The sequence below is a fragment of the Pseudophryne corroboree genome, chromosome 3 (genome assembly GCF_028390025.1).
Source record: "Pseudophryne corroboree isolate aPseCor3 chromosome 3, aPseCor3.hap2, whole genome shotgun sequence".
In the NCBI taxonomy this organism is placed as follows: Eukaryota; Metazoa; Chordata; class Amphibia; order Anura; family Myobatrachidae; genus Pseudophryne; species Pseudophryne corroboree.
This window is the reverse complement of record NC_086446.1, coordinates 576,464,520-576,489,519: the sequence shown is the minus strand read 5'-3', so window position 1 is coordinate 576,489,519 and position 25,000 is coordinate 576,464,520. Positions and strand designations below refer to the sequence as shown.

General features: G+C 41.8%; 1 protein-coding gene across 29 annotated transcripts in view; it reads left to right on the top strand.

Moving 5' to 3' along the window:
* CAMK2G (calcium/calmodulin dependent protein kinase II gamma) overlaps positions 1-25,000 on the top strand; it is a 711,799-nt gene that overhangs the window by 644,654 nt on the left and 42,145 nt on the right. For 15 of the 29 annotated variants that reach the window (XM_063961352.1, XM_063961379.1, XM_063961360.1 and 12 more), the window contains 2 exons: positions 16,673-16,713; positions 23,015-23,047. In XM_063961352.1, the coding sequence (XP_063817422.1) occupies positions 16,673-16,713; positions 23,015-23,047 (74 nt within the window). The remainder of the gene's footprint in view (positions 1-16,672; positions 16,714-23,014; positions 23,048-25,000) is intronic. The other 14 variants (XM_063961369.1, XM_063961362.1, XM_063961363.1 and 11 more) reach the window with 1 other exon arrangement.

Below are 25,000 nucleotides of genomic sequence, written 5' to 3'. Positions count from 1 at the left end.
AAATATATATATACAGCATCTATAAGTACCGGCTTCTTAAGGGTTACCAATTCATTCATCTTTCATACATAAATCATCTTCACTTGTCTATGCTAAGCAATCATTCAGAGGACAGTTAAACTGTGTAATTTCTAGAGATGAGTGGGGTCGGTTCTCAGAGAACCGAACCCTATCGAACTTCACGCCTCGAAACCGGATCCGAGTCCGGCTTGGGTTTTCCCGCCTGACTCGGAAACCAGAACAAGACAAAACGTCATCATACCTCTGTCGAATTCTCACGGGGTTTAGATTCCATATAAGTCGCTGCCATTTTCACTCCGGCATTGGAGAGTGTAGTGAGAGGACGTGTCTCCGTCCTCAGTGTCATGCATCAGTTCAGTATTATTGTCTTGTGCTGCATCAGTCCAGTCACAGTGGTGGTTTCCTCTACTGCCATATGTCCAGTGCTGCTGTATACGTCCAGTCCATTGCAGTGGTGCTGTGTTGTCCTGCATCAGTCCAGTGGTGGTGTCCCTGTGCTGCCGTATATGTCCAGTGGTACTGCCATATATGTCCAGTGGTACTGCCGTATGTGTCCAGTGATCCTGCCGTATATGTCCAGTGATCCTGCCGTATATGTCCAGTGATCCTGCCGTATATATGTCCAGTGGTACTGCCGTATAATTCCAGTGATACTGCCGTATAATTCCAGTGATACTGCCATATAATTCCAGTGGTAATGGCGTATAAATCCAGTGATAATGCCGTATAATTCCAGTGGTCCTGCCGTATAATTCCAGTGGTACTGGCGTATAAATCCAGTCCAGTGATACTGCCGTATAATTCCAGTGGTACTGGCGTATAAACCCAGTGATAATGCCGTATAATTCCAGTAATCCTGCCGTATAATTCCAGTGATCCTGCCGTATAATTCCAGTGGTACTGGCGTATAATTGCAGTGATCCTGGCGTATAATTGCAGTGATCCTGGCGTATAATTGCAGTGGTCCTGCCGTATAATTGCAGTGGTCCTGCCGTATAATTGCAGTGGTCCTGCCATATGATTCCAGTGGTCCTGCCGTATAAATCCAGTCCAGTGATACTGCCGTATATGTCCAGTGGTACTGCCGTATATGTCCAGTGGTACTGCCGTATCATTCCAGTGGTACTGGCGTATAAATCCAGTCCAGTGATACTGCCGTATATGTCCAGTGGTCCTGCCGTATAATTCCAGTGGTACTGGTGTATAAATCCAGTCCAGTGATACTGCCGTATATGTCCAGTGGTACTGCTGTATAATTCCAGTGCTCCTGCTGTATAATTCCAGTGGTACTGGCGTATAAATCCAGTCCAGTGATACTGGTGTATAATTCCAGTGGTACTGGCGTATAATTCCAGTGATCCTGCTGTATAATTCCAGTGATCCTGCTGTATAATTGCAGTGGTACTGGCGTATAATTGCAGTGGTCCTGCCGTATAATTGCAGTGGTCCTGCCGTATAATTGCAGTGGTCCTGCCGTATAATTTCAGTGGTCCTGCAGTATAATTTCAGTGGTCCTGCCGTGTAATTTCAGTGGTCCTGCCGTATAATTCCAGTGGTCCTGCCGTATAAATCCACTCCAGTGATACTGCCGTACATGTCCAGTGGTACTGCCGTATAATTCCAGTGGTACTGCCGTATAATTCCTGTGGTCCTGCAGTATAATTCCAGTGGTACTGGCATATAATTCCAGTGATAATGCCGTATAATTCCAGTGGTCCTGCAGTATAATTCCAGTGGTACTGGCGTATAAATCCAGTCCAGTGATACTGCTGTATAATTCCAGTGGTACTGCTGTATAATTCCAGTGGTACTGCTGTATAATTCCAGTGATACTGCCATATAATTCCAGTGGTACTGGCGTGTAAATCCAGTGATAATGCCGTATAATTCCAGTGGTCCTGCCGTATAATTCCAGTGGTACTGGCGTATAAATCCAGTCCAGTGATACTGCCGTATAATTCCAGTGGTACTGTCGTATAATTCCAGTGATACGGTCGTATAATTCCAGTGGTCCTGCCGTATAATTCCAGTGGTTCCGGCGTATAAATCCAGTCCAGTGATACTGGCGTATAATTCCAGTGATCCTGCTGTTTAATTGCAGTGGTACTGGCGTATAATTGCAGTGATCCTGCCGTATAATTGCAGTGGTCCTGCCGTATAATTGCAGTGGTCCTGCCGTATAATTTCAGTGGTCCTGCCGTATAATTCCAGTGGTCCTGCCATATAAATCCACTCCAGTGATACTGCCGTATATGTCCATTGGTACTGCCGTATAATTCCAGTGGTACTGCCGTATAATTCCTGTGGTCCTGCCGTATAATTCCAGTGCTACTGGCGTATAAATCCAGTCCAGTGATACTGCCGTATAATTCCAGTGGTACTGGCGTATAATACCAGTAATCCTGCCGTATAATTGCAGTGGTCCTGCCGTATAATTGCAGTGGTACTGCCGTATAATTGCAGTGGTCCTGCCGTATAAGTGCAGTGGTCCTGCCGTATAATTGCAGTGGTCCTGCCGTATAATTGCAGTGGTCCTGCCGTGTAATTTCAGTGGTCCTGCCGTATAATTCCAGTGGTCCTGCCGTATAAATCCACTCCAGTGATACTGCCGTACATGTCCAGTGGTACTGCCGTATAATTCCTGTGGTCCTGCAGTATAATTGGCATATAAATCCAGTGATAATGCCGTATAATTCCAGTTGTCCTGCAGTATAATTCCAGTGGTACTGGCGTATAAATCCAGTCCAGTGATACTGCTGTATAATTCCAGTGGTACTGCTGTATAATTCCAGTGGTACTGCCGTATAATTCCAGTGATACTGCCATATAATTCCAGTGGTACTGGTGTGTAAATCCAGTGATAATGCCGTATAATTCCAGTGGTCCTGCCGTATAATTCCAGTGGTACTGGCGTATAAATCCAGTCCAGTGATACTGCCGTATATGTCCAGTGGTACTGTCGTATAATTCCAGTGATACTGTTGTATAATTCCAGTTGTCCTGCCGTATAATTCCAGTGGTTCCGGCGTATAAATCCAGTCCAGTGATACTGCCGTATATGTCCAGTGATACTGCCGTATATGTCCAGTCGTACTGCTGTATAATTCCAGTGGTACTGCTGTATAATTCCAGTGATACTGCCGTATAATTTCAGTGGTACTGGCGTATAAATCCAGTGATAATGCCGTATAATTCCAGTGATCCTGCCGTATATGTCCAGTGGTACTGCCGTATAATTCCAGTGGTACTGGCGTATAAATCCTGTCCAGTGGTACTGCCGTATAATTCCAGTGGTACTGCCGTATAATTCCAGTGGTACTGCCGTATATGTCCAGTGGTACTGCCGTATAATTCCAGTGGTACTGGCGTATAAATCCAGTCCAGTGGTACTGCCGTATAATTCCAGTGGTACTGCCGTATAATTCCAGTGGTACTGCCGTATAATTCCAGTGGTACTGCCGTATAATTCCAGTGATACTGCCGTATAATTCCAGTGATACTGCCGTATAAATCCAGTGGTAATGGCGTTTAAATCCAGTGATAATGCCGTATAATTCCAGTGGTCCTGCCGTATAATTGCAGTGGTACTGGCGTATAAATCCAGTCCAGTGATACTGCCGTATAATTCCAGTGGTACTGTCGTATAAATCCAGTGATAATGCCGTATAATTCCAGTAATCCTGCCGTATAATTCCAGTGATCCTGGCGTATAATTCCAGTGGTACTGGTGTATAATTGCAGTGATCCTGGCGTATAATTGCAGTGGTCCTGCCGTATAATTGCAGTGGTCCTGCCGTATAAATCCAGTCCAGTGATACTACCGTATATGTCCAGTGATACTGCCGTATATGTCCAGTGATACTGCCGTATAATTCCAGTGGTCCTGGCGTATAAATCCAGTCCAGTGATACTGCCGTATATGTCCAGTGGTCCTGCCGTATAAATCCAGTCCAGTGATACTGCCGTATATGTCCAGTGGTCCTGCCGTATAATTCCAGTGGTACTGGCGTATAAATCCAGTCCAGTGATACTGCCGTATATGTCCAGTGGTACTGCTGTATAATTCCAGTGCTCCTGCTGTATAATTCCAGTGGTACTGGCGTATAAATCCAGTCCAGTGATACTGGTGTATAATTCCAGTGGTACTGGCGTATAATTCCAGTGATCCTGCTGTATAATTCCAGTGATCCTGCTGTATAATTGCAGTGGTCCTGCCGTATAATTGCAGTGGTCCTGCCGTATAATTGCAGTGGTCCTGCCGTATAATTGCAGTGGTCCTGCCGTATAATTGCAGTGGTCCTGCCGTATAATTGCAGTGGTCCTGCCGTATAATTGCAGTGGTCCTGCCGTATAATTTCAGTGGTCCTGCCGTATAATTTCAGTGGTCCTGCCGTATAATTTCAGTGGTCCTGCCGTGTAATTTCAGTGGTCCTGCCGTATAATTCCAGTGGTCCTGCCATATAAATCCACTCCAGTGATACTGCCGTACATGTCCAGTGGTACTGCCGTATAATTCCAGTGGTACTGCCGTATAATTCCTGTGGTCCTGCAGTATAATTCCAGTGGTACTGGCATATAAATCCAGTGATAATGCCGTATAATTCCAGTGGTCCTGCAGTATAATTCCAGTGGTCCTGCAGTATAATTCCAGTGGTACTGTCGTATAATTCCAGTGATACTGTCGTATAATTCCAGTGGTCCTGCCGTATAATTCCAGTGGTTCCGGCGTATAAATCCAGTCCAGTGATACTGGCGTATAATTCCAGTGGTACTGGCGTATAATTGCAGTGATAATGCGGTATAATTCCAGTGATCCTGCTGTATAATTGCAGTGGTACTGGCGTATAATTGCAGTGGTCCTGACGTTTAATTGCAGTGGTCCTGCCGTATAATTTCAGTGGTCCTGCCGTATAATTCCAGTGGTCCTGCCATATAAATCCACTCCAGTGATACTGCCGTATATGTCCATTGGTACTGCCGTATAATTCCAGTGGTACTGCCGTATAATTCCTGTGGTCCTGCAGTATAATTCCAGTGGTACTGGCATATAAATCCAGTGATAATGCCGTATAATTCCAGTGGTCCTGCAGTATAATTCCAGTGGTACTGGCGTATAAATCCAGTCCAGTGATACTGCTGTATAATTCCAGTGGTACTGCTGTATAATTCCAGTGGTACTGCTGTATAATTCCAGTGGTACTGGCGTGTAAGTCCAGTGATAATGCCGTATAATTCCAGTGGTCCTGCCGTATAATTCCCCTGGTACTGGCGTATAAATCCAGTCCAGTGATACTGCCGTATATGTCCAGTGGTACTGTCGTATAATTCCAGTGATACTGTCGTATAATTCCAGTGGTCCTGCGTATAATTCCAGTGGTTCCGGCGTATAAATCCAGTCCAGTGATACTGCCGTATATGTCCAGTGGTACTGCTGTATTATTCCAGTGGTACTGCTGTATAATTCCAGTGATACTGCCGTATAATTCCAGTGGTACTGGCGTATAAGTCCAGTGATAATGCCGTATAATTCCAGTGATCCTGCCGTATATGTCCAGTGGTACTGGCGTATAAATCCAGTCCAGTGGTACTGCCGTATAATTCCAGTGGTCCTGGCGTATAATTCCAGTGGTCCTGGCGTATAATTCCAGTGGTCCTGCAGTATAATTCCAGTGGTACTGCTGTATAATTCCAGTGATACTGCCGTATAATTCCAGTGATACTGCCGTATAAATCCAGTGGTAATGGCGTATAAATCCAGTGATAATGCCGTATAATTCCAGTGGTCCTGCCGTATAATTCCAGTGCTACTGGCGTATAAATCCAGTCCAGTGATACTGCCGTATAATTCCAGTGGTACTGGCGTATAAATCCAGTGATAATGCCGTATAATACCAGTAATCCTGCCGTATAATTCCAGTGGTACTGGCGTATAATTGCAGTGGTACTGGCGTATAATTGCAGTGGTCCTGCCGTATAATTGCAGTGGTCCTTCTGTATAATTCCAGTGGTCCTGCCGTATAATTGCAGTGGTCCTGCCATATAATTCCAGTGGTCCTGCCGTATAAATCCAGTCCAGTGATACTGCCGTATATGTTCAGTGATACTGCCGTATAATTCCAGTGGTCCTGCCGTATAATTCCAGTGGTACTGGCGTATAAATCCAGTCCAGTGATACTGCCGTATATGTCCAGTGGTCCTGCCGTATAATTCCAGTGGTACTGGCGTATAAATCCAGTCCAGTGATACTGCCGTATATGTCCAATGGTACTGCTGTTTAATTCCAGTGCTCCTGCCGTATAATTCCAGTGGTACTGGCGTATAAATCCAGTCCAGTGGTATTGGCGTATAATTGCAGTTGTCCTGCTGTATAATTGCAGTGGTACTGGCGTATAATTGCAGTGGTACTGGTGTATAATTGCAGTGATCCTGCTGTATAATTGCAGTGGTCCTGCCGTATAATTGCAGTGGTCCTGCCGTTTAATTGCAGTGGTCCTGCCGTTCAATTCCAGTAGTCCTGCCGTATAAATCCACTCCAGTGATACTGCCGTATATGTCCAGTGGTACTGCCGTATAATTCCAGTGGTACTGCCGTATAATTCCTGTGGTCCTGCAGTATAATTCCAGTGGTGCTGGCATATAAATCCAGTGATAATGCCGTATAATTCCAGTGGTCCTGCAGTATAATTCCAGTGGTACTGGCTTATAAATCCAGTCCAGTGATACTGCTGTATAATTCCAGTGGTACTGCTGTATAATTCCAGTGGTACTGCTGTATAATTCCAGTGGTACTGCTGTATAATTCCAGTGGTACTGCCGTATAATTCCAGTGATACTGCCATATAATTCCAGTGGTACTGGTGTGTAAATCCAGTGATAATGCCGTATAATTCCAGTGGTCCTGCCGTATAATTCCAGTGGTACTGGCGTATAAATCCAGTCCAGTGATACTGCCGTATATGTCCAGTGATACTGCCGTATATGTCCAGTGGTACTGTCGTATAATTCCAGTGGTACTGTCGTATAATTCCAGTGATACTGTCGTATAATTCCAGTGGTCCTGCCGTATAATTCCAGTGGTTCCGGCGTATAAATCCAGTCCAGTGATACTGCCGTATATGTCCAGTGATAATGCCGTATATGTCCAGTCGTACTTCTGTATAATTCCAGTGGTACTGCTGTATAATTCCAGTGATACTGCCGTATAATTCCAGTGGTACTGGCGTATAAGTCCAGTGATAATGCCATATAATTCCAGTGATCCTGCCGTATATGTCCAGTGGTACTGCCGTATAATTCCAGTGGTACTGGCGTATAAATCCAGTCCAGTGGTACTGCCGTATAATTCCAGTGGTACTGCCATATATGTCCAGTGGTACTGCCGTATAATTCCAGTGGTACTGGCGTATAAATCCAGTCCTGTGGTACTGCCGTATAATTCCAGTGGTACTGCCGTATAATTCCAGTGGTACTGCTGTATAATTCCAGTGATACTGCCGTATAATTCCAGTGATACTGCCGTATAAATCCAGTGGTAATGGCGTTTAAATCCAGTGATAATGCCGTATAATTCCAGTGGTCCTGCCGTATAATTGCAGTGGTACTGGCGTATAAATCCAGTCCAGTGATACTGCCGTATAATTCCAGTGGTACTGGCGTATAAATCCAGTGATAATGCCGTATAATTCCAGTAATCCTGCCGTATAATTCCAGTGATCCTGGCGTATAATTCCAGTGGTACTGGTGTATAATTGCAGTGATCCTGGCGTATAATTGCAGTGGTCCTGCCGTATAATTGCAGTGGTCCTGCCGTATAAATCCAGTCCAGTGATACTGCCGTATATGTCCAGTGATACTGCCGTATATGTCCAGTGATACTGCCGTATATTCCAGTGGTCCTGGCGTATAAATCCAGTCCAGTGATACTGCCGTATATGTCCAGTGGTCCTGCCGTATAAATCCAGTCCAGTGATACTGCTGTATAATTCCAGTGGTACTGCTGTATAATTCCAATGATACTGCCGTATAATTCCAGTGGTACTGTCGTATAATTCCAGTGATACTGCCGTATAATTCCAGAGGTCCTGCCGTATAATTTCAGTGGTACTGGCGTATAAATCCAGTCCAGTGATACTGCCGTATATGTCTTGTGGTACTGCTGTATAATTCCAGTGCTCCTGCCGTATAATTCCAGTGGTACTGGCGTATAAATCCAGTCCAGTGATACTGGCGTATAAATCCAGTCCAGTGATACTGGCGTATAATTCCAGTGGTACTGGCGTATAATTGCAGTGATAATGCCGTATAATTCCAGTGATCCTGCTGTATAATTGCAGTGGTACTGGCGTATAATTGCAGTGATCCTGCTGTATAATTGCAGTGGTCCTGCCGTATAATTGCAGTGGTCCTGCCGTATAATTACAGTGGTCCTGCCGTATAATTACAGTGGTCCTGCCGTATAATTGCAGTAGTCCTGCCGTATAATTGCAGTGGTCCTGCCGTATAATTCCAGTGGTCCTGCCGTATAATTCCAGTGGTCCTGCCGTATAATTCCAGTGGTCCTGCCGTATAAATCCAGTCCAGTGATACTGCCGTATAATTCCTGTGGTACTGCCGTATAATTCCAGTGGTACTGGCGTATAAGTCCAGTGGTACTGGCGTATAAGTCCAGTGATAATGCCGTATAATTCCAGTGGTCCTGCAGTATAATTCCAGTGGTACTGGCGTATAAATCCAGTCCAGTGATACTGCTGTATAATTCCAATGATACTGCCATATAATTCCAGTGGTCCTGCCGTATAATTCCAGTGATACTGTCGTATAATTCCAGTGGTCCTGCCGTATAATTCCAGTGGTCCTGCCGTATAATTCCAGTGGTTCTGGCGTATAAATCCAGTCCAGTGATACAGCCGTATATGTCCAGTAGTACTGCTGTATAATTCCAGTGGTACTGCTGTATAATTCCAGTGGTACTGCCGTATAATTCCAGTGGTACTGGCGTATAAATCCAGTGATAATGCCGTATAATTCCAGTGGTCCTGCCGTATAATTCCAGTGGTCCTGCCGTATAATTCCAGTGGTCCTGCCATATTAATCCAGTCCAGTGATACTGCCGTATATGTCCAGTGGTACTGTCGTATAATTCCAGTGATACTGCCGTATAATTCCAGTGATACTGCCGTATAATTCCAGTGGTCCTGCCGTATAATTTCAGTGGTACTGGCGTATAAATCCAGTCCAGTGATACTGCCGTATATGTCCAGTGGTACTGCTGTATAATTCTAGTGGTACTGGCGTATAATTCTAGTGGTACTGGCGTATAAATCCAGTGATAATGCTGTATAATTCCAGTGATCCTGCCGTATAAATCCAGTGATGTTGCCGTGTATGTCCAGTGGTACTGCCATATAATTCCGGGGATACTGATATATATATATATATATATATATATATATATATATATATATATATATAAAAATGTAGTTAAATACTTGCACACTTCAATATTCCAACAGTTCTGGTGCTCCTTTAAGTCTGCTCCATTAGGATCCAGATAAATAGAGAAAATCTTTGAGAAAAGGGCACTCAATCAATCATATAATTAAACTTTTATTATCACCCACATTTGGGCATAGCGGTGAATGAACAATAAATCACGGTGGCTCAGGCTTAAAAATAAAAAAAAACAGTTCCAGAAAGTGTGGCATCGTCAATGCCTACATGATATTTCCATAGTAATGTATCTCAAAGAACAATATTAGATGACTTAGCTGTCCGTCGACCTCGGTCACTAAATGACCGTTCAAGACCATCACATCATGTCACTGTCACCGTGTTTAGTGTAGAGCCATCTGTGCATGAAAGCCTCACCATCCAACTTAAATACATTTACTTATTATCAAATACTTACAGGTGCGTTGGCCGTCCATCCCACATCACCCAGCGTGCGTATCACCACTCTGCGCCTGCGCTGCTATGCGCTCATCGCCTTCCATACCACATGACCCGTTTGCGTTTCACTGGACTAATTACTTCCTGATCGTGCGCCTCCAATACACGCTACGTCACTTCCGGTGACCTGCGCTGGGCGCACACATGACAGGAACTAAAGCTCAGTTATCTCCATGACAACGGGGCGCCGTGAGCATCAGGTTTTAACCTGTGCATCACTGCCCCGCGTTACATGTCATCAACTGGGTGTCTTATAATATATTGAAAATAAGAATGCTTGTATGTTCTCCAGTGGAATATCAAATGTGCTAAAGCATACTTATAGAGTCATGCAGGAAAATCACATGCAGCGCAGACATGGTTCACAGCAGCCTTTGGGTCATCAGGGGCTTACTATGCCAATCATAGATGCACTAAATTATTGATGAACGGGGCGGTGTCCATGCACAGAGGGTCACACCATCACTGTTCATCACCAGTTACCCACCGCAATCTTGACAAACAATTATATTTTAGTTCACACAGTTACCTATACAAAAACCTGTTAAAGCCATACTAGAAAAACTTTTTTTTTAAAAACACTAAACAGCCCACATACTAGAGCGCTATATTACTAACCAACATATATCAAGACAAACTCAGACAGACAAACATGAGAACATATGCCGGATGTCAATTAATCAATATACATCCAGTTTGTTCTTATAAAAATCACTTCATATTGATATTCTCATTTAGACCCCTGGGCACCTTGGTGCCAAGTTTATATATCCATCTGGATTCACTTTGGAGAAGTTTCCTACCACGGTCACCACCCCTCGTCAATTTCGGAACATGATCTATGATCATACATTTAAGTGTTGCCAGTTGGTGACCATTGGTCAAAAAATGCCGAGCCACCGGCTTGTCACTTTGTTTATTAATGAATGCTTGTCGAATCGAGAGTCTATGATTTGCCATTCTTTCCCTAAACGTAGTGATGGTCTTTCCAACATAATAGAGTCCGCAAGGACACATCAAAATGTAGATCACATGGTCTGAGGTACACGTGACATGATGTTTAATAGCAATCTTCTGGCCAGTGTGAGGATGAGAAAACGCTTTGCCAGTGAGCATACTATTGCAAGTTGTACACCCTAGGCAACGAAAACAACCAAGTCTATTAGGCCTAAGCCAATTGGTCTTAGATTTATTTTTTGCATCAAAATTCTTCATTGGTTGCATCAAAAGCTGCTTCAGATTCGGGCCACGTGCAAATGATATTAGAGGCTTCTTTATTATGTTCTTGAACGTAGTATCTGTAGCGATAATTGGCCAATGTTTTCTCACCGAGCTTGCAAATGACGGGGCTTTCACATCATACTGTGTGGTGATGACCATTCTCTCATTCTTCCGTGTTTTAGGTTTACTGTCCTCATGGGAAAAAATGTATCTGGCCCTTTTTAAAGCCTTCTTCACCAGAGACTTACCATAGCCTCTCTCATCAAATCTGGACGCCATTTCAACAAGTTGTTGTTCTCTTAACCTTTCTTCTGAATTATTGCGCATTACGCGGAGAAACTGTGAGATGGGTAGTCCATTTTTTAGTGCCCTGGGGTGGTGACTAGTAGAGTGTAAAAAAGTGTTCCTGTCAGTCTTCTTTCGATACAGGGTGGTTCCCAATAAGCCCTCCTTTTTAAATACACATACATCCAAAAATTCTATTTGGTCGGTCTGAATGTTGTGTGTGAAGCGGATCGGGCTGTCCAGCCCATTCAATTCCGCTACCATCTGCACAAAGCTATCACGGGTATTGCCCCAAACAATAAATACATCATCGATAAACCTATAATAGTGCAGAATGCTGGGACCATATCTAGGATAAATGTTCTCGTTTTCATATTGCGTCATAAAAATATTGGCGTAAACAGGCGCCAAATTAGATCCCATCGCGGTCCCAGCATTCTGCACATAATAGGCATCAGAGTAACGAAAATGGTTCTGGGTCAAGATAATCTCAATCAACTCGCATACAAAGTCAATCGGGGGTCCCACAAAATCAAAATTGGACAATGCCAATCGTACTGCCGAAATACCCTGATCATGAGGTATTACTGTATATAAAGATGATACATCCATAGTGGCAAATAAATAATCTGTTGGTAATGAGTCAATAGACATGAGTTTTTTCAAAAAATCTCCGGTATCACGTATATAGCTTCTGCTACTCACTACTACCGGCTGCAACAGAAAATCAATATATTTGGCTAAAGGTTGTAGAACCGATTTCTCAGCTGACACAATTGGACGACCTGGGGGTCTGTCAAGGGACTTGTGGATCTTGGGTATACAGTATAGTATTGGACAGACTGGGTGATCAACAGTCAAAATTTTTACCAAACGTTCATCCAACAAGCCTCCTGACAGGCCCCGGTCCAATAACTGATCTACTTGAGTCTTGATCTCATACATTGGATTATACGACTTTCTCGTATACGTAGCAGTATCACTCAATTGAGATCTAACATCTTCGTCATAGTATTGGTAATCCAACAATACAACTCCTCCCCCTTTATCTGCCATACGGATTACAATCTCTTGATTGTTCTGTAGTGATCTGATCGCCTCTCTTTGTTCATAGTTAATGTTTTGATACCAACCAGAATTTCTAGGGGACACTTTGAGATCCACATCAACCATCCTTAAGAAAGTTTTAATGCTTGGATTGGCCGATGGGGGATCAAAATCACTAGATCCTTTCATTGTGAACGTGTTACTATCAACGACTGTGTCGCGAGTATCTTTAAAGAATTCACGCAACCGTAGCTTGCGCCCCATCCTATACATATCCACCTGTGTGTCAAATTCCTCACGTTTAAAGGTCATCCTCACACTGGCCAGAAGATTGCTATTAAACATCATGTCACGTGTACCTCAGACCATGTGATCTACATTTTGATGTGTCCTTGCGGACTCTATTATGTTGGAAAGACCATCACTACGTTTAGGGAAAGAATGGCAAATCATAGACTCTCGATTCGACAAGCATTCATTAATAAACAAAGTGACAAGCCGGTGGCTCGGCATTTTTTGACCAATGGTCACCAACTGGCAACACTTAAATGTATGATCATAGATCATGTTTCCGAAATTGACGAGGGGTGGTGACCGTGGTAGGAAACTTCTCCAAAGTGAATCCAGATGGATATATAAACTTGGCACCAAGGTGCCCAGGGGTCTAAATGAGAATATCAATATGAAGTGTTTTTTATAAGAACAAACTGGATGTATATTGATTAATTGACATCCGGCATATGTTCTCATGTTTGTCTGTCTGAGTTTGTCTTGATATATGTTGGTTAGTAATATAGCGCTCTAGTATGTGGGCTGTTTAGTGTTTTTAAAAAAAAAAGTTTTTCTAGTATGGCTTTAACAGGTTTTTGTATAGGTAACTGTGTGAACTAAAATATAATTGTTTGTCAAGATTGCGGTGGGTAACTGGTGATGAACAGTGATGGTGTGACCCTCTGTGCATGGACACCGCCCCGTTCATCAATAATTTAGTGCATCTATGATTGGCATAGTAAGCCCCTGATGACCCAAAGGCTGCTGTGAACCATGTCTGCGCTGCATGTGATTTTCCTGCATGACTCTATAAGTATGCTTTAGCACATTTGATATTCCACTGGAGAACATACAAGCATTCTTATTTTCAATATATTATAAGACACCCAGTTGATGACATGTAACGCGGGGCAGTGATGCACAGGTTAAAACCTGATGCTCACGGCGCCCCGTTGTCATGGAGATAACTGAGCTTTAGTTCCTGTCATGTGTGCGCCCAGCGCAGGTCACCGAAAGTGACGTAGCGTGTATTGAGGCGCACGATCAGGAAGTAATTAGTCCAGTGAAACGCAAACGGGTCATGTGGTATGGAAGGCGATGAGCGCATAGCAGCGCAGGCGCAGAGTGGTGATACGCACACTGGGTGATGTGGGACGGACGGCCAACGCACCTGTAAGTATTTGATAATAAGTAAATGTATTTAAGTTGGATGGTGAGGCTTTCATGCACAGATGGCTCTACACTAAACACGGTGACAGTGACATGATGTGATGGTCTTGAACGGTCATTTAGTGACCGAGGTCGACGGACAGCTAAGTCATCTAATATTGTTCTTTGAGATACATTACTATGGAAATATCATGTAGGCCTTGACAATGCCACACTTTCTGGAACTGTTTTTTTGATTTTTAAGCCTGAGCCACCGTGATTTATTGTTCATTCACCGCTATGCCCAAATGTGGGTGATAATAAAAGTTTAATTATATGATTGATTGAGTGCCCTTTTCTCAAAGATTTTTTATATATATATATATATATAATATATCCTGTTGCAAAGCGGATTACTGAGGCCATAACAACTATGCTGGTGTTAGACGTGCGTCCGGTATCCGTCATTAGTGAAGTGGGACTGCAGTGCCAACCCTAGATGGGCCAGGTGTTTGTGCCGCACACTTGTGTCGCTTATATTAGTCATACATCTACCTCATTGCACCTCTTTTACTTCTTTGCATGATGTGCTGTTTGGGGGCTAGTTTTTATTAAGTGCCATCCTGTCTGCCATTGCAGTGCCACTCCTAGATGGGCCAGGTGTTTGTGCCGCACACTTGTGTCGCTTAGCTTAGTCATACAGCTACCTCATTGCACCTCTTTTACTTCTTTGCATGATGTACTGTTTGGGGACTAGTTTTTATTAAGTGCCATCCTGTCTGCCACTGCAGTGCCACTCCTAGATGGACCAGGTGTTTGTGCCGCACACTTGTGTCGCTTAGCTTAGCCATCCAGCTACCTAATTGCACCTCTTTTTCTTCTTTGCATCATGTGCTGTTTGGGGCCTATATTTAAAATCTGCCATCCTGTCTGCCACTGCAGTGCCACTCCTAGATGGGCCAGGTGTTTGTGCCGCACACTTGTGTCGCTTAGCTTAGTCATACAGTCACCTCTGTGCAACCTTTTGGCCTAAAATCAATATTGTGAGGTGTTTAGAATAGACTGGAAATGAGTGGAAATGAATATTATTGAGGTTAATAATACCGTAGGATCAAAATTACCCCCAATTTCTGTGGTTTTAGCTGTTTTTATGTTTTTTTCAAAAATGATCCAGACCCAAAACCAAAACCCGAAAGGGTGGTTTTGGCAAAACCAATCCAGATCCAAAACACGAGGATAGAACCAAAACACGAAAAGTGCCTTCCGCACATCTCTAGTAATTTACTTGTGTTTCAGGTTCGATAGCAAATCATGTATATAAAAGCAGTAGCAATTTGCGCTGCTAACATGGTGTGCGAAGTAAAAGATTATATAGGGAAACATTTGCTTAAAAGTTTAACCAATTTTTGGGTGTAACTAATATTTATTAGAATGTTACTAATCATCATAGGTTGTGTTACTATTTTCAAGACTGTATATTTATATCCTTTCAGCCTTCATAATGATAACGTATACTGTGCATACGTTATAGGTTCATCCCCACCTTTGTTATTTTTTGATGTGTACATAAAATTCGTAAGCTCACTGTACGAGGCAACAGTCATTCCAATTTCACTAATCCCAGAAAACCTCATAATGATTGTGATCTAATTTAACCAGGTGGCAAGTGATTTTAATATCTTTAAATTACAAATCCAGACCATCTGTATGACCATCTGTACAGCAAATAGAAATTGTGGGTGTATTGGCAAAAACAGATCAGTAACAGTGTAGCTCTGGGTAAACTAACATTGTGTTATATCTTCAAAATTGTGCTTTACTGGTGTCACAGCCAAAACCATTTAAATCAGTGCACTGTCATTAACTGCTGGTTCCTCTGCGGGAGGAGTTTGCAGCCCAAGACATTCTGATAGGCTCGAAGTCCCAGCATATCAGCATATAGATGTACAGACTTTTTCTGCCGGCAGTAGGTAATAATAACTGTTGTCAAAACGTTATCTTAGATGTGAGGGAATCACGTCTTCATGTGTACCTTTTCAAAATGTTCAAAAACCCCTGGCCTCCACCTTTGCTTTGCTGTTGGCAGCTATACAATGCATCTTTGTACCCCTGCATGTTGTGGTGATTGACTGTTTTGAAGACTGCATTCAGCACATGATGCAGATTTCGTAATTCTGCTTTAATAATATAGATACGAGATGCAGATATGTAACGAGTAAATGTTTTTCCACAAGCATTCATGTGTTCTGCAGTGTTACATACCTCCCAACTTTGTCCTGGCTGGAAGAGGGACACACGCGCGTCCTCGAAAAGGGGTGTGGCCTATGAAATGGGTGCGTGGCTTCGCGGGAGGACCCGCGATCGCGAGCCACGCCCCCATTTTCGTCATTGAGGGGGTATGTGAGCCGCTGACATGCCCCCTCTCCCTCTGACTCCAGTGAATAGACGCGTCTATTCACTGCTGCTCTGCTAAGCAGGGCAGCGAGAGACAGAGCCTCCCAACTGCCCCCCCACCGCGGGACACTGCGGCCCGCGGGTGGGACAGCGGGACAGTCCCCAAAAAACGGGACTGTCCCGCAAATATCGGGACAGTTGGGAGGTATGGTGTTATGCTTCCTTAAATTAAATAGGGCACATTTGACCTTTAAGGAGATCTTTACAAAAAAATATTGTTATGTTCACTATAATTAAATTATCTTTTATGAGTATTCACTTTTATTTTTCTTTGCAGCTGCCAAAAGTCTGTTAAACAAGAAGACAGATGGAGTCAAGGTAAATTGTGAAAATATATGCATTAAAACGTTTTCCTGTGATTTGCTAACTCATTTAAAATATAACACAGTCTCTGACATGGTGGTTTGGTGGGCTGTGGTACTAGGTATTTTATTTCCCCTTTTTGTCAAGCACTGGAGCGTTTGCTTATGGCATTATATTAATCACTTGTTCAATCCCGCATTGTAATGTATTATAGAAGTGTTCACTCACTTATGTACACAGTGATTTCAAGAGTCAGAAGGATATCCATTTGTGGAGATAGCTGTTGTGGAGTTTCATTTATTTTATTACCAGTTATTTATATAGTGCACACATTCTGCATCACTTTTACAGAGAGTATTTGGCCATTCCCATCAGTCCCTGCCCCGCTACAGTATACAGTATATTCTACAGTATATTCTACTACCACATATATCTACAGTATATTCCCTACCACATGTACATGCATACATATTCATGCTAGGGTTAATTTTGTTGGGATCCAATTAACCTACTGGCATATTTTTTGGAGTGTGGGAGGAAACCGGAGTATCCGGAAGAATACTATGCAAGCACAGGGAGAGAATATACAAACTCCACACAGGGTCATTTATCCTCTCAGTGCTGTGAGACAGTAATGCTAACCATTACACCATCCTTACTGCCCAGTTCATAGGTTAGAAACACTAACTGCTACCTGTGTGTATTTTCTGATCTATGAACTTTTCCGCTAATATGTCTTCTTTTGTGTGTTTTTGTTACTATTTATATGAGTATTTGCATTTTTGATATGGCATTTCTCTAATCCTTTGTTTCCCATTGAGTTACATAGTGACTATAGTGTGAGACATGGGCATGTATCTAGCTGTAGAATGCAGATTGAAGGGAATTATTATATGCACTTTATTACCAGCCTGTCAAAATGATGGAACAACATAACAGTAATGTCAGCACTGGCGATTGTGCACACTCAAACGGAGCAACACTTGAATTGCTCCGTCAGGCGCCATGTGGTTGCCGCTGGTATGCAAAACACTTGAATGCCCTCATGGAGGTGAGGAACAGCATTAGGCTTTTATGATACAGGATTAGTGTGGATTTGTAAAACACCACAAGGGTTTGCAGCACCAGACAGTAGGGAAGAGGAGGACATACATAAAATAGGGGCAGATGTATTGTATGTAGCCTGGAGAAGGGATGAAGAAGTGATAAAGCAGTGATAAGTGCAAGGTGATAATGCACCAACCAGTCAGCTCCTAACTGTCATTTTTCAAATCCGTAATGATTGGCTGGTGCCTTATCACCTTGCACTTATCACTTCTTTATCCCTTCTCCAGGCTTAATACATCTACCCCATAGGGACTTACAAGGTAGGCCAAATAAATGCAAACCTTGGTAAGAACAGAACCAGGAAAGAACTGTCCTAAAAGCAAATGAAGGGAAGGAGAAAAGGGTGATTAACAGCTGCAGATACTGTAGGTCCAGGAAGATGAGTATAGAAAAATCACCATTAGGCTTTGCTGTAAGTAGATCATTGATCACTTTTGTGAGGACAGTCACAGCAGATATTCGGGCATCAGCCTGAATGCAGAGAGTAGAAAATGAAATGAGAGGAGAGAAAGTTAGATAGGTGGTTATATAGTAGTAACTCAAGTATTTGGAGGCAATGTGGAGGAGAGAAATTGGGTGGTAGATAAAGGGATATCCTGGGTTGAGAGATGGTTTCTCTAGAATTGGTGAGATGAGTTTACTTAAAGGAGGATGAAATGTGCCAGAGGTATGCTAGAGTGAGGCATGCAGTAAGGCAGCATGATTGGAGACGTTGAGAGGGGGAATAAGAACAGGGGAGGCAAGTTTTAGTGGTTCCGGTATGAATGGTCGACCATGGTATGGTCGACAGTCATTATCGGTCGACATTGACATGGTTGACATGGACACATGGTCGACACATTAAAATGGTCGACACGTGAAAGGTCGACACATGAAAAGGTTGACATGAGTTTTTTTACTTTTTTGGGTGTCGTTTTTTGCGTAAAGTGACTGGGAACCCCGATTAGTGCACCGCGTCCCCTCGCATGGCTCGCTTCGCTCGCCATGCTTCGGGCATGGTGCCTTCGCTTCGCTCGGCACAGATTACCGTTCCAATCGTAGTCCACGTGGATCGTAAAGTATGGAAAAGTTCCCCAAAAGAGTTAAAAAAACTCATGTCGACCTTCTCATGTGTCGGCCATTTTCATGTGTCGACCATGTGTCCATGTCGACCATGTCAATGTCGACCAATAGTGGTCGACCTAATGACTGTCGACCATAACATGGTCGACCATGTGAACGGATACCAGTTTTAGGATGAGATGAGTTCCTGTTGAAGTACAGTATAACATCTCATTCAGTTCTTGCATCAGTCAAAGGTTATTTGCTAATTTGAGTTTGTATATGTGTTGAGATGGCAGTTTCATTATGATTAAGATCATTTGTAAAAATTAATATCTAGGTCATTAAGTGACATGAGTATTAGCAGGTATTCCTGGAGTGGAAATTGAAAGTATGAATCCAATACATATTATCAAACTTTGTTTTTGTGTTTTACTCTGAAATATTGCACAACCAGTTGTATATGCTATTTTCAAAACATGTGTCTGTCTATTGTATTTGTTTCCAGCTGTTTAAACAAACCATCAGATAAAAGACTTCAGGCTAATATCTCACTGTATATTGAACTTTCTTGATCTCTGTTTCACTATAAGATCAGAGTAACTGTACAGGTGAAATCCTCCAGTTAGTAGTGTATTGATGGAGTGTTTTCAGTTACATGATTCAGCAACGTCAGCTCTGTTTTCTAATACATGGAACAGTATTCTTGTAATCAATTTCTATACAATACGTCGCATAAACCATAAAGTGATATCCGTTGTTCTTACATTTTGGAGTATGTTAAATAATCATACTGTATGGGGATCTGATTTTTTCTTCGATGTTTCTTTGATTTTCTCATGTTCTCATAAAGCATAAATCCATTCTGGTTTTGTTTAGTGTTCTCATTGCTGCTTTCACCATCAACCCTACAAAAGTAAATTGGTAGTAGCCCATGAAGAATTTCTTAAAAGGTTGGCCCACGAAACAGTAAAGTACTACTGCATGAGGGGCAGATTTAATTGGCCGCGCAGCTTACCCCATGGCTGCAGCTCTGCCTGGAACTATTCAATTACCAACCCTACCCATTAAGCCCCAGAGAGGGCAGTTATGGGTTTTTCCAGTCCCATGGCTAATTGAATCTGCCCCATGGTGTAATTTAAAGGACCACTAAAAGAAAAATATAAGTTGGATTGTATAAAGGCACTACCACTAATACCACTACATAAAGCAAGTTTCCATATTTTGTTAACTTGACACCATTAATACTCTATCTGCATGCACTTTGTAGCTGCAGACAAGCTATTGTTATTGTCCTGTCATCAGTACTGAAGTATATTTTATCAAATAAAGTTGTTATTGTTGAGGAAATTATTTTCAGTATTTCAACATACAGTATATGCCCCCTACCCCCAATCAACATACCCTGCCCCGTGTAACCAATCCTGCTGTTTAGTGTAACTAACACCTAATGATGGGATCAGTGGCTAATTTAGCGACGCGCGTGTGATGAAATCAGACAAAATACAGCTGTACCGCTTTTAACGGGGACAGCACCATTTTGGAGGTAGCTGGTTGTTGCTGTTGGAACATGACTGTAATCAAAGGTGGATATCTGTTATCTTCTGACCAGATAGGTCATGACCAATAATAATTTAAATGACTGCAATAGGATCATTATCAGGCGGCATGCATGTTTTAGGGCATATAAATGCAGATTTATCTGTAACTCTTTTGTATTACGAAGCCTGCATTTTAAGTTAGTGGTCCTTTAATTTACTTTTTTTTATCGCCTAATTCCAGTTCTTAAGGTCACTGTTTTGAGGCTATATACGCTTATATCGGTCTAAAATAGAACTTCTGCTAAACTGGTCTCTGTTCACCTTTTAGCCTCTTATACTTTATATATCCATGTGCTAGTGTATTGGCTACCAGATTTCATTTTCCTTTAAAATTCACAAAGGCAAGTTTTTGAAGTCATTATCTTTGTATGCTTGTTCCCATAAAGTATATTATTTTTAGTTTTTCGCCTGCCTAAACAATTTGTTATAATTATTATGCTGACATTAATGAGCTATACAGTTCCTTGTAAAAGCCATGTGCTTTGTGATATATTGGATTGTATTTTGCAAGTAGAACATATCGTTGTCCATGTCAACAGTGACTCCTGCAGGTTATCACAAGGTACTGCCTAACTTTTGGAAGAAGAGCTGCATGATTATGTTTGAGCCAAAATACACCCATCTTGTGTGTGACACTGCTGTTGTGCAAGACTCTCTCAGTTCAGTCAAAATTATTTCATTTTTTTTTTTAATTCTTATGTTACTGCACACTAATTTGTGCAGTAAACAGGTCAATTCTGGAGTCTCTGCTTCTCCTACTTTTTTCTTTAGTGACATATGCTTAGAGGTATAAGCTGATTTGCACTGCTAGCCTGCATAAAAATTACACACCATTCTGCTGTAACATGCTGTTTCTCCCCTACCTTGGAGTAATAACTCCGTCTTAATGCAGGGTGGAGACTTGGCTGCACAAATAATTTTCCACTGATGGCTCTGATATCTGAGTTTGCAGATCTATAGCTTGAAGCCCTGTTATTTCTATTCAGTGACTGTGTCTCCCAGCTAGTAGTGTCTTGTCTGTTTCCATAACAACGATGTCTTGATGACGTAAATTCAAGATGGAGAGCGAAAGAGAAAACTGAAATGGTTTCTGCTCCCTGAACACAAATTTTACCTCAGAGATTGTTATACAAAACCTGTGCTCAAAATGCTGCATCATGTTAGACTATAGTGATAAAAACATTTGTTAAGACCTTTTGTATTCTTGCTTCAGTTTATACTTCATTGGTATAAATGATGTGCTATGGGGGAGCCCCTTCCCTTCATGGGTGTGGAACTTGCTTTGAGCCCAATTTAAAATAAATGATTCTGAGTGCACATATGTGCTACATTCATCTCCCAGTAATTTTACCTTAAGGGGGAAATCGACCTAAGGTTATTTTTATCTCTTAATATACATAAAATTACAATGGAAATCTCCAAAAATAATCTGGCTGGTATTAGACAGTCAATATTGCCTGAAAACTAATGAGATTTCCCGTTCATTTCCACAAACACAGCTCAGAAAGACCTTGTACATGCACTGCTGATTGAAATCAATGGAAAATGATATACTTATTTTTTTAAGTAATTTTTTTTTTGTAAATTCTATTGCAGAACAAAAGTGGTTGCTGAGGGGCTTTTTTGTGCGTGTGGATCAACAAGCACCAGCATGCTACATTAATTCAAACATGCTTAAACAGTTTCACAGTAGTGTTTTCTTGCTTTGCCACCAGCCCCATTGTTCTCATTGGGGTAGGAGGTCAGTGCCTAGTATCCAATCACAAGCTGCCGATATGTAAGCATCGCTTATGATTGACTGAGCCTTTTCCATTAATTTCTATGGGCAATACATTTCTTTGGTTTTTTTTGCACTCATTACCTGTTTAAATTGGAATTTGGTGAATGAATCAAAGTTTTAATTATGGTGATTTCAACTCCTGAACAGAATCATTCTATAATAGATCTCTCCTATAACTCTTTTTAAAGTCATCCTTTTTTTCTGTTGCATTTTGTAGTTCCGGACGGGAATGCACTTATGCAACTATCCAACTCTTGTGCTTCATTATTTTTACTTTATAATTACTTATAGACTTGTAACTTGATGTTGTATTGTCAGAATTTCATCATACCATAAATAATCCACATGGAAACAGCCATTTGAAATACTGTACGTAGCAAACATTCTTGTTCTAGTGGAAATCTTGGCTGTTGTAGTCATAGTATCTGCACAGAAGCAGCAGTGTGTTTTTTGTTTTTTTTTTCCACTGTTTTCTTTTTTTCACTACAAAAGTGATTAATAAGATCACGATTCTCTATGCAACTCGACGTGGATTTTATACTGGGAGTTAGAAGTTAGTTTTCCTGCGCTTCTATATGTCTTTTTTTTGTGTTTAACTCTTTATTTGATTGGTTGCTTGTTTTTTTGCTCTCTGCCTGGACTGGCTCCTCCTCTCTTGCCTCACTAACGTGGTCTACCGTTGTCTGTTCTCTCCTTTTTTTTTTTTTACCATGCCCCTCTTCCTCCTTTATCTATATGCTTCTTTCTATCTCTTTTCTTACTCTTTTCCCTCCTATGGTCTGTCTAGAAAAGGAAGTCCAGCTCCAGTGTGCATTTAATGGTGAGCACCTATCGTCAGCTGCCGTGCCTCACTGCATTGCTCTCCACCTCATCTTTATGACATGCATGTCCTGCTTGCATACATCACCATCAACTGCATGCTTCTGTAGGAAAATTTATTCCCACCTGATTTCATTGTCACTTTGAGTCCTTGCTTTGTATACTATACCCCTTGTCCATTTCATTCAAGTCATTCTGCACTGTATTATCAATTTAAACTAGAGACCGTGATTGACTAAAATGATATAACAATTGTGTAGTGTGGCAGTGCCATGGAAAGAGATGTGGTACCAGTGAGACTATATATTAGCAGCCCTTTTCTCTCTAAATAAATGGGTGTCAGGTTTTTCCCTAGTAAGTCTCTGTCCATAAATGATGGGTCTGTGTGACACTTATTATTGTGAAATAAATAATAATATGATCAAGACCTTTTTTACATTTAATATATTTTTCAAAAGTACAAATATTTTATCATTTTTATTTGTAATCATTTATAATGTCGGTGAGCGACATTGCCTAGTGTGTCCCCCTCCCGGGCTGGGCCGCCCAACGGCGGGCATACACACTGTATGATATCGCTAACTATATCACACATTGATGTCATACCGCAGCCATCCGGAGCATACCGCTTTGGACGATGAGTCCAAATTGAGCTGCATGCACGGCCGAGACAGAGAATTGTTAAAGACCTGCGGGGCCGCGCATTGCTCGACGTTTACAGCATACTCACTAGTCGATATAGTAAACGACGTCGCTAAGGAAGGGATCAAAATGAGTGACGTTGTTTACTTTATGGACTATTGTGTACAGGCCTTTAGACTGTGTATGCCTTGGACATGAAGGGTCTGTCTCCAAAGGGAAGACTATCGGTAATAGTCCTCTACATATCACTAATATAGTCTGTTGCATATCCTTCTTTCCCACTATCTCGTCATTTATCAAACATCAATAGCTTATTGCAATGGATATTTCAAAGATGTTGATATTATATAACAAAGCTTTAGGGGATAGATGACCATGACTGCTATGGGTATATTTACTAAAGTGCGGGTTTAACGAAGTGGAGATGTTTCCCATAGCAACCAATCAGATTCTACTCATCAGCTAGCACCTTCTAGCAGATAATAGCTAGAATCTGATGGTGCTATAAACTTCTATATACACACGCTTTAGTAAATATATCCCCTACAGAGTCTCTAGCCAACAGAACAAGATAAGCTATGGGTTCTGTTTACATTGTTGACTCTTTGGGCAGGATGTAAATGAAGTCCGAGTTGGCCGGAGGTGCGGCTGCCCAGCCAAACACGGACGTGTTTTTGTAAAGGGGCAATCATTTACAAGACATGGTTTTGTCTTGTACATGATTGCCACTTTAGAAAACACCTTTGGCCAACTTGGACTTCATTACATCCAGCCCTTTAGATCAAGTATAACTGAGACAAAACGCTTAAAAATGTTAATATGTAATTGTGTACCTAGTCTATAGAATAAAACTAGGCTCTTTTACTAGAAAAACTTCTCCATACACTTGTGGGTATTTCAAACTTAGCTTTTTATAGTCTACTGTATATGCAGTAAGAATGTCGGCAAGTTTGACATTCACATTGTCAACAGTAGAAAAATTATATTGATATTGTCATAATGCCGCTAGAATTACAGTTAGATATATAGAAATAGATTAATAGCATAGTGTTGACATAACATCAGTTATGGCATGGTTAATGTCAGCCTTACAGCCGTATTGACAATCTCACGTTGACATAGTGAATATTAACTTTGTGAATGTCGACAAGATATAACACAGTCGTCTACTGTAGCACAGCTTACCTTTTGAAGTGTCATGAATAGGACTGGCAGTGTAGCTTACTGTGGTGGTCACTTTGTTTGGAATTTATATAGTCTGTTTAAGTTTCTTCAAAATGCTTTATATTGTTACAGCACTAATAGTGCAACA